Raw genomic sequence first — 10,577 nt, 5'->3', positions numbered from 1 at the left:
CCGGTACGGGTGCAACACTGAGGGTTGCGATCTGTTGCCGGACACGAAAAAAGACAAAAAGGAAAAAAAAAAAAAAAAAAAAGAAATGCCTGGTAAGATATTCCCACTGCTTACCCTGCAGCTGGCTTTGAAGAGAGGAGAGAAAATGAACAGAATATTTGTTGAGCGCCTACTATGTGCCAGGCACTGGTCTAGGTGTGTTACAGCACTATCTCATCCAACTATTAAAGCAACCCCTAGGCAGGAATTCAAATAAGGATTCACACCCAGATTTGGCTGGCTGCAGCATGCATGCTCTCCCCACCATACCACACTTCCTTCCCTGAAGACCCCTGTAATGTCGCACAGGGTTAGCAATTGCCTAGCCTCTTTTGTAGAGGTTCAGCCCTAATGTTGAGAAAGAAAATCTTAAGACATGGAAAATCCGTAATAAGTGCTTTACTTTGTGTCAATAATATACTTTTGGATGATATCAAGTATGAGATGGATTTTACTGAAATGCCACAGGCAATTTTTATTCCATGTATTAAGTCTCCTCGATTTGAACTTTGGGATTATTTGCAAGGCTTTTGCCTAGACCCTGTATAAAAGAAAATCATTTGTTGTTGTACCAAGTCTGGGATTGGCGATCTGTGCAGGGAGGGTCAGCCCAAGTGAGGTACAAGCTACTGACAGTGGCCTCCAGGATCTAAGTCTTTGACTCATTTACTTTGTGGTGGTTTTTTGTTGCTCAGGTGATCTGTGCAGGGAGGGTCAGCCCAAGTGAGGTACAAGCTACTGAAAGTGGCCTCCAGGATCTAAGTCTTTGACTCATTTACTTTGTGGTGGTTTTTTGTTGCTCAGGAAGTAGGATAGGTCTTCAGTCCCCGAGAGCCCCAATACATCCAACCTGGTGTCCCCTCCTATGTTGCAGGCACTGCCAGGGGCATCGTGATTGCCACAGGTGACCGGACGGTGATGGGCCGCATAGCCACTCTTGCCTCAGGCCTAGAAGTGGGGCGGACGCCAATCGCCATGGAGATTGAACACTTCATCCAGCTGATCACAGGGGTGGCTGTGTTCCTGGGTGTCTCCTTCTTCGTGCTCTCCCTCATCCTGGGCTACAGCTGGCTGGAGGCAGTCATCTTCCTTATTGGCATCATCGTGGCCAATGTACCTGAGGGGCTTCTGGCCACTGTCACCGTGAGTGGATCAGGCCGAGGTGCCACCAGGGGAGGGTCTTGCTACCGTTTCCTCAAAATGATAGAGGCACAGTTGCTTATTGGTTCTCAGTAATTTTTTCCCTTCTAGTCCCTAAAGTCACATATCAGATGTGATCAGAGATCACTTAATACATGGCTCAGAGTCTGAGTCTGAAAAATCGCAGGTTGGGCTATACCCTGGCACTCAGTTTCTCTCCTGGAACTTGTCATTGTCACTTTTCTTGTCATCCATGTGCTCATCTGCCCCCTGCAGTCTGGGTTCATCCTGGCCATCTGTCCTGTAAAGCCTTTCTCAAAGGTCACCAGTGACTAACTAGTAAATACAGTGACCTTTTCTCAGCTCCATCCCTAAGTCTGCTGCTGAAATAGACACTGTCATTCCCCCTCCTAGAATTCCCTTTTCTCGATGACTGCGATGTGTTGCCATCCCAATTCTCTTCCCCTCTGACCTCTCCTGCTCCCCGCACCGTGATTCTCAGGCCTCTCTTCTCTTCTGCTTGCGTCCCTGGAGTGAGCCCACCTCCTGCCGCAGTTCCTGGTGCCCATTTCACGTGGATGACTCACACATTCCTATGCCCAGCTCTACTCCAGCCCTCTTTGGAGCTCTAGTCAAATGTCTTCAACTTCCTAGTGGGCATTTCACCTTAATATATACCCATGGTCTCAATTCAACACATCTAAAATCAAACACATCTGCATGGCTGGGTCCTCCCCATTCATGTTTGTGGAGTCAAATAAAGGGAGGGGGAATAGATCTGGGGCAAGATCATGAACATCTCCAGCTCCAGATTTAACCCTTTGTATTCTCCGCTCTTTCTCTACCAGGTGTGCCTGACCCTGACAGCCAAGCGCATGGCACGAAAGAACTGCCTGGTGAAGAACCTGGAGGCGGTGGAGACGCTGGGCTCCACGTCCACCATCTGCTCGGACAAGACGGGCACCCTCACCCAGAACCGCATGACTGTCGCCCACATGTGGTTTGACAACCAGATCCATGAGGCTGACACCACCGAAGATCAGTCTGGTGATTGCGTGCTCCAGAGGGAGTGCAGGGGCTTGGAGGATGCCAGAGGCACTACTAGCATGGTGTGGTAGGCCCGGGTGAGATAAGGGCTCTAAGGAGAGCCATGCTCCTGATCCTCCCTCATTTCCTCCCAGGGGCCACTTTTGACAAACGATCCCCCACGTGGACAGCCCTGTCTCGGATTGCTGGTCTCTGCAACCGTGCCGTCTTCAAGGCTGGGCAGGAGAACATCTCTGTGTCTAAGGTAGGGGGTCCATGCACAACAACAGGTTTGTTTTGTGGGTGTCTCAAAAGACCCCTTGCTGATGCCTGGTTTTACCTCTCACGTGCCATGGCTGCCTTGGGGCTTCAGTGCCCTCCTCAGCTGGTCCTCCATTCCCTCTCCTCCCCAACTGTGACACTGAGTTCTTTCCTCTCCTGGCAGCGGGACACAGCTGGTGACGCCTCCGAGTCAGCCCTGCTTAAGTGCATTGAGCTGTCCTGTGGCTCCGTGAGGAAGATGAGGGACAGGAACCCCAAGGTGGCAGAGATTCCTTTCAACTCTACCAACAAGTACCAGGTGTGGTTGCATTGCAGGGACAGAGGAAGAGGGAGGGATAGAAATGGTGGATGGAGGACAAAGCCAAGGTGGCATCATCAATAGGAGGAGTGAGGGCATCTGAGGATCATGCCCCCTCACTCCTGCCTCACCCCCCAGGACTGACTGTATGACTACATGTCTGGTTGCAATGACCCCTGACTACTCCCACACCTCACTACATTCCTTGCTGCAACCTCTCACTCTCTCTGCTCTTCTTCCTGTAGTTCCCCATCCTCTGGCCATGTCCATCAACTCTTCCATCCCATTCAATTCGGCCATACTTCTATAATTCCCTTGTGGTGTCCTTTAGTTTTTAGGCACCTGTCAAATGCCAAGAATGCAGTCTCCACTATGTTCTGTGTGAGTCACAACAGTAAAGTCCTTGAGGCCAGTGTGGGGAGGGGGACGCAGAAGAGAGAGCTCTCAGCCCCTAGCACAGTGCCTGCCTTAACTGATCTTAATGTTTGCCCAATGAATGACTGTCCTATGGAGGTGACTCTCAGGTTACAAGAGTTGGGACTATGAGGTCCCACCACCCCTCCACACAAGGAGATTCTCCCTTTGTTGACTATCTTTGATGGGTCAGAGTTATGTTATTCAGAGATATTTCCTTACCAGCCACAGCTCTGTACCAGGCCCTGTGCTGGGCACTGCAGCTACCCAGACATATGGGACTATGAGGTCCCACCACCCCTCCACACAAGGAGATTCTCCCTTTGTTGACTATCTTTGATGGGTCAGAGTTATGTTATTCAGAGAGATTTCCTTACCAGCCACAGCTCTGTACCAGGCCCTGTGCTGGGCACTGCAGCTACCCAGACAAGCAAGGCCCCTTCTGTAATTGCGTGTCCTCTCTCCAGCTTTCCATCCACGAGCGAGAAGACAGCCCCCAGAGCCATGTGCTGGTGATGAAGGGGGCCCCAGAGCGCATCCTGGACCGGTGCTCCACCATCCTGATGCAGGGCAAGGAGATCCCCCTGGACAAGGAGATGCAAGACGCCTTTCAAAATGCCTACATGGAGCTGGGAGGACTGGGGGAGCGTGTGCTGGGTGAGGAGCCTAAAGCAGAGCATAGGGCTGGGAAAGGGACTCCCAGGCCTTGCGGTGGCCCTGGGGTAAGAGGCTCTGGGGGCATCTAGGCTGCCCCTCTGCTTCTCATGCCTCTCTTCTGCCCCTCTTCAGGGTTCTGTCAACTGAACCTGCCTCCTGGAAAGTTTCCTCGGGGCTTCAGATTCGACACGGATGAGCTGAACTTTCCCACGGAGAAGCTCTGCTTTGTGGGGCTCATGTCTATGATTGACCCTCCCCGGGCTGCTGTTCCAGATGCTGTGGGCAAGTGCCGGAGTGCAGGCATCAAGGTACTGGCCTCCTCTCACCCCTCCTCCCCTCCACTGTTGCCTCCCTCATGCCAAAGGTCAAGGGACTGCAGCAGCTGCCACCCTGAGGAGACCCAGGCCACTGTGGCCTCCTTCACACTGACTCAGAGCAGAAGCTGTCCATCTGCTAGGAAAGGTCGATGCCTGCTCTCACCCTCATCCCTTTTGCTGAAAGTGGCGGGTTTCCCATGTCTGCCTCTCACTCACTAGCGCAGCTCATCACCCCACCTGCATGTGCAGCCTCCCATTCTGATTTGAAACATGATCTGGCACCCCTGTCCTGGAGACCTAGCCTTCCCAACTACCGCCTGCTCTCTCTAAACATTTAGGGTGGGATTAGCAGATTAATCTTGTCTGCTCCCACTCGCTCCCCCCTTAGTCCCACAGGCTCCCTCCCTCTCAAGCAGGCCTCTCCTGGGTCCTCTTGTCCACCTGCAACCACGTCTCACGGATCACTCCATCCTCATGCTATGTTTGTTCTTCATTCAACAAATATTTACTGTTTACCAAATGTGTATCAGGCACTCAAAAATCCCTTCTGTCTTAGAGTTTACTTTTCTATTTCCAAGATACAGCTCTTTACTGTCCTCTTTGTCTGGTCACCCATTCTGGTGCCATCACGATATTTTCTCAACATCTCACCTGTGACCAAATCAATTCAACTCCACCTGGCTACTGGTGGCCGGGTTCTGCGCTAGCACTGGTGATATGAAGATGAACAAGATCCAGTGCTTAGCCTCCACGTCTCACGATCTGTCAGGGGAAACAGATGCCTCGGCAATTAATCACACAGCACTCATAATAGAGTCATTGAGCACTATATGGGTGAGATACCCTAGTAATAAAAACAGCCCATTTTCTCAGCTTTTATATGAATCAGGCACTATTCTAAACACAATGCTTGCATGATTTCATTTAATCTTCACAACAACCCTATGAGTAAGCACTAGTATTTCCCCTTTTTTACAGAGAGGGAAACTGAGGCACAAAATAACATGCCCAAGGCCACACAGCTAGAAAGTCATAGAGCCAGGATTTGAACCAAAGCAGTCTGCTATTTCTTAACCATCACACCAGAGGACTTGGTGCAATGTATATATGTATATGTATATGTGATTTCTGAACCCCATAATCACTCTCTCTCTAAGGTAGGCAACATTATCCCTATTTAAAAATAAAACAAACTGAAACTCATAGCGGGTAAGTAGCATTCCAAAAATAAGAGGTGGATTGGGAATATGAAGTATGGTCTGCTTGGCTGGAAATCCCACACTTCTCCTGCTCAGTTGAGTGCCTCTGCCATGATCAGAACTATCACAGAGGTCCAGCCACAGTACCTCTGTTGGAAGTCAGAGTGGGGAGCAGTTAATTCTTCCTCTGGGAATTGGACAGTGTTTGACAGAGGCGATGACATTTGATCTGGGCCTTGGAGGTTGAAGAGTATGCCGTAAGGCAGAGAGGGACAGGAAGGTATGTCAAGTCAGGGAACATCATGTACCCTGACGCAGCTAGACTGTACCGCTGTGTATGGGGGTTGGCCAGGGGAGAGGCAGAGGAGCACAGGGGACTGAGATGGGAACATTGGGTCAGGGCCAGTTGGAAGGACTTTTCTTAAATGCCAGATTTGAGCTTTATCCTGCAGGCCACAGAGAGCCACAGGTGTCACAGGGCAGGTCTAGCTTTTAGGAGGCTACTGGATGGAGAAGGGACAGGATTTGGGGAAAAGCTGAAGTTAGGGAGATAAGGGATAAAGACCTGAACTAGGGCAGCGACGAAAGGGTGTAGAGGATAGGTGCATTTGAGAAATGTTTTGAGAACTTAGTGACCACACTGGATATGGGAGGTGAGGAATATATAGGAGAGAAGGGGACAAAATGAATAGAGAGGATCGTGTCTAAGACGTGGAGCAGAAGAGCAGGCTTGATGGGGGTGGTAGGAGTAGAGATCATGAGTGTGATTTTGGTCCTAAGTTTGGAGCATCTATAAAACACCCAGGGAGAGATGTTCCAAGGAAAATTGGAATACGGCTTTGAGCTCAAAAAAGAGGTTCAGGACTGGATCTGAATCTCATTAGCACGTGGGTACAAATTAAAGGCTTACTAGTATTGCCCTGGTAGGAACATGGGTCAAGGAAAGGGAGGAGAGTGAAGCCCTGAGTCACACCAGCATTTAGGGGCAAGTGGAGAAAGCTAAACCAGTGAGGAGGGGAGAGGATGGTAGGACACAGCTAACATTTACCAAACATCCATCTAATGCCATTTGATCTTCATGACAATCTGGAAAGGTCGGAATCATCTTGAAAGGGAGGAGAGTGAAGCCCTGAGCCACACCAGCATTTAGGGGCAAGTGGAGAAAGCTAAACCAGTGAGGAGGGGAGAGGATGGTAGGACACAGCTAACATTCACCAAACATCCATCTAATGCCATTTGATCTTCATGACAATCTGGAAAGGTCGGAATCATCTTCTCCATCATGTTAAGACTCAGGGAACTGACTTGCCTAAGGTCCTATGGCTGGAGAAGGCCAGTGTTGGAATTTAGGTGCCCATTCAACTCCAAAGGCAATGCTTCCTCCATTCAACCAGGCTGTGCCCCTGAGGAGGCTGGAAAAGAGTGTGCAGAGGGGTGAACCAGGACTGAAGGAGTCTGTGGGTGCCAAGGGAGGGAGGATTTCAAGGAGGGTGGTCAACAGTGCCAAGTGACTCTCTGAGGACTGCAAAGATGCTTTTGTTTTTCAATTGGGAGGCCTGTGTGGCCTTTGAGGGGCAGTTTCAGTGGAGGGGTGGGCATGGAAGAGAAGGCAGTAGGGCCCAAAGAGGCTGTGTATTCGTCCATTTCTGTTGCTTATAACAACAAATTCTTGGAACTGGGTACTTTGTAAGAAAACAAAATTTATTGCTTTGTTCCAGAGGCTAGGAAGTCCAAAGTTCAGTATACATTATGGTGAGGGCCTTCTTTGGTGGGGATTTCAGCAACTCATGGTCTCACATGACAAGAGTGATGGAGTGGAGAGACAGCTCCTCATGCACTCTCCTGTTAAAGCCCTCAGAACCACGCCCACTATTCCAAGAATGGATCAATCCATTCCCAAGGGCACAGTCCTCACAATCCACTCACCTCTTCAAGGCCGCACCTTTCAACTACCACAGTAGCACTTCCCACCCTCCTAATTCTGTCACATGCGGGTCAAGTTCTGGGGGGACATTCAATCCAAGGCAGGCTAAGCATCTGTGGGATTTGCCCTGCAAACCCACATGTGCAAATGCTATCCTAATCCAGCTCAGATACCAAGCACCTCCCCCTTCCAACTCCATCCATTCTGCAACAACAGCAATGAACATTATGACGGGTAAGGCAGGAACACCGTGCCTTACACGGTGGAGGGATGTCAGAGGCAGGTGAGCAAGCTGATGGAGGCGGGAGAACTGTCTCCATCTCACCACTACTCTGTCCAGTTAGATTGCTGCAGTGATCACATTAGACATTAAGAAAATCTTGTCTTCCCTAGCTCTGGGTTCCTGTGACCTTGAACAAATCATAGGCCCTCTCTTAGTCTTGGTTTCCTCATCTGTAAAATGAAAAAGCTGTTAAAACCTTCTAGCTCTGAATGCCTCATATCCCATGAAATCCAAACTCCTAGAAAAAAAATCTCCTAAATAATCCTAAAGAATTGAGGCTTCTCTTTCAGGGGACCCTCATCAACCTGTTTACTCTATCATGGAAGCTTTTCTCCATTTAAACAAACTATCTCTGATCCCTTGAACACAACTCAACTTGTCACTGTCTCTCCCCCTCATGCACCCACCCAAACACACACACTCACACACACACACACACACACTCACACACACACACACACACTCACTCGATTCCATTATTTTGGCTGGGATCTACTAGCCGAAGACATCTAGTGGCCTAGCTTTTCCTGATTGGGAAAGGAATAGGAGACGGAAAACCCTCAGTACTACTTTCCTTCTCTTTTCTCCTTCCCATTAGGTGATCATGGTGACTGGGGATCACCCTATCACAGCCAAGGCCATTGCCAAAGGCGTGGGCATTATATCAGAGGGTAACGAGACTGTGGAGGACATTGCAGCCCGGCTCAACATTCCCGTGAGTCAAGTCAATCCCAGGTGAGGCCTTTGCAGACACCCGTTGTTCTCTGATGAACACATCCTCCCCCACAGAAGGCTCGAGTATCCCCTGGGGGTATTTGGACAGTGTCTTTGGGACCTTTACAGGACTGACTTCTGATGTTCTGTGACTGGTTCCTCAGTCCTGAGCTCATGTCCAGGCTGTGCCACTGATTAGCTGTGTAACCTTGGAGACGTCACTTCACCTTCCTGAGCCTCGATTTCCTCAACTATGACGTTAGGCTGCCCTCTGCACTGCAGGGCTGCTATAGGACTGGGATATGTATAAAGGAGCTAGCACATTGCCCAGCAAACTGTATTTATGACTGTGATGATGCCACATGGCGAGCATTCAGTGTCGCTTCCTCAGAGAGAAATGGGGAAAACTGGGCATCGAGGGAGCGGAGAGCTGAGGCAAAAGGAGCCCGACTTAGCAGGGGATGGGCAGCCCCGCGGTGGCGACGAGAGGCAGCTGGGCTGGTGCAGCACAGGGCTCAGCCGCATCTTCCCTGCCTTCCAGAGAGGCCAAGGCGTGTGTGGTACATGGCTCTGACCTGAAGGACATGACGTCGGAGCAGCTGGATGAGATCCTCAAGAACCACACGGAGATCGTGTTTGCCCGGACCTCTCCTCAGCAGAAGCTCATCATCGTGGAGGGATGTCAGAGGCAGGTGAGCAAGGCTGCAGGAAGCAGGGTGGCAGCAGGGACTGGGGAGGCAGGCACAGGGCAGGGAGTGAGCGTGGGGCGCAGGGCCAGGCTGGAGCAGGCACTTCCTCCTCATGCTCTGGCTGCATCTTCCCTACAGGGAGCCATTGTGGCAGTGACGGGTGACGGGGTGAACGACTCACCCGCACTGAAGAAGGCTGACATTGGCATTGCCATGGGCATCGCTGGCTCTGATGTCTCCAAGCAGGCAGCCGACATGATTCTGCTGGATGACAACTTCGCCTCCATCGTCACGGGCGTGGAGGAGGGTGAGGAGGTGACGTGGGCTGGGCTGGCACCCAGGATGTCTGAAGCCAGCACGTCTGCTTCCCCGGCCTTGGATCCTAGTTGAGGGTCAACCCAGGACTCCAGGCAGCCTCAGTCTGCTTTAGCTTCCCTCAAACACAAAACCTTCTTTTCTTGGGAATACGGGCAGCCATGCTTCAGGGGCTAGGGTGGGGAAGGGTCCCTCTAATGTCCCTGATCCAGCCTGCTTTAGCTTCCCTCAAACACAAAACCTTCTTTTCTTAGGAATACGGGCAGCCATGCTTCAGGGGCTAGGGTGGGGAAGGGTCCCTCTAATGTCCCTGATACCCTCAGAGCCTCCCCACAGGCCGCCTCATCTTTGACAACCTGAAGAAATCCATTGCCTACACCCTGACCAGCAACATTCCTGAGATCACGCCCTTCCTGCTGTTCATCATCATCAACATCCCCCTGCCTCTGGGCACCGTGACCATCCTCTGCATTGACCTGGGCACAGATATGGTGAGGCCAGGGGTGCAGTAGGGGACAGGCAAGTCTAGCATGTGGGCATAGGGGTGGGGTGGGCAGCAGATGGAAGGAGAGGTGTGCCAGGGGCAGCTGCCCAGGCTGTGGTGGTTAAAGAGAAGATAAGCACAAGGCCTGAAAGGTAATCGGGTCTTTACAAATGTTGGTTGAATTGTGCCAAAGATTCTCCACTGCTGATCATCCGCTGCTTCTGTTGTCTCCCCATCCCACCGAATGCCCTCCCCTCCCCCACTGCCCACAGGTCCCGGCCATTTCCTTGGCCTATGAGGCAGCTGAGAGTGACATCATGAAGCGGCAGCCACGAAATCCCCAGACAGACAAGTTGGTGAATGAGAGGCTCATCAGCATGGCCTATGGACAGATCGGTGCGCCAGCCCAGGGGCTTGAGAGGGAACCCCCAGAGGGTTCTTCTCCCAGGTTTTGGAGGGATGTGCCCCAAGCAAAATTCCAGGACAGGGGCCAGCTCCCCGAGGGTGAGGGACTTCTGTCTCTAACCCGGACGGGCTAGCCCCATCCCTCTCTGACCCAGCCCTGCCTTTTGCACTGCCTACAGGGATGATCCAGGCACTGGGTGGCTTCTTCACCTACTTTGTGATCCTGGCAGAGAATGGTTTCCTGCCATCACGGCTGCTGGGAATCCGCCTTGACTGGGATGACCGGACCATGAATGACCTGGAGGACAGCTATGGACAGGAGTGGGTGCGTGGTGCTGTGTAAATGCCATGCACAGGGCCGGCCCGGTGGCGCACTGGATAGTGCGCCGCT

General features: G+C 51.4%; 1 protein-coding gene across 3 annotated transcripts in view; it reads left to right on the top strand.

Moving 5' to 3' along the window:
* ATP1A2 (ATPase, Na+/K+ transporting, alpha 2 polypeptide) overlaps window positions 1-10,577 on the top strand; it is a 25,613-nt gene that overhangs the window by 10,960 nt on the left and 4,076 nt on the right. For 2 of the 3 annotated variants that reach the window (XM_008569516.1, XM_008569517.1), the window contains exons 8-19: window positions 914-1,182; window positions 2,028-2,226; window positions 2,361-2,470; window positions 2,651-2,785; window positions 3,667-3,856; window positions 3,989-4,164; window positions 8,178-8,314; window positions 8,835-8,985; window positions 9,121-9,289; window positions 9,634-9,788; window positions 10,054-10,177; window positions 10,366-10,511. In XM_008569516.1, the coding sequence (XP_008567738.1) occupies window positions 914-1,182; window positions 2,028-2,226; window positions 2,361-2,470; window positions 2,651-2,785; window positions 3,667-3,856; window positions 3,989-4,164; window positions 8,178-8,314; window positions 8,835-8,985; window positions 9,121-9,289; window positions 9,634-9,788; window positions 10,054-10,177; window positions 10,366-10,511 (1,961 nt within the window). Of the gene's footprint in view, window positions 1-913; window positions 1,183-2,027; window positions 2,227-2,360; window positions 2,471-2,650; window positions 2,786-3,666; window positions 3,857-3,988; window positions 4,165-6,386; window positions 6,467-6,633; window positions 7,580-8,177; window positions 8,315-8,834; window positions 8,986-9,120; window positions 9,290-9,633; window positions 9,789-10,053; window positions 10,178-10,365; window positions 10,512-10,577 lie in introns of those variants that run through there. The other variant, XM_008569518.1, reaches the window with a different exon arrangement.

Source organism: Galeopterus variegatus, unplaced genomic scaffold, assembly GCF_000696425.1.
Source record: "Galeopterus variegatus unplaced genomic scaffold, G_variegatus-3.0.2 Scaffold506, whole genome shotgun sequence".
In the NCBI taxonomy this organism is placed as follows: Eukaryota; Metazoa; Chordata; class Mammalia; order Dermoptera; family Cynocephalidae; genus Galeopterus; species Galeopterus variegatus.
Note: the sequence above shows the minus strand (reverse complement) of the source record. Positions and strands in the feature narration are given on the sequence as shown.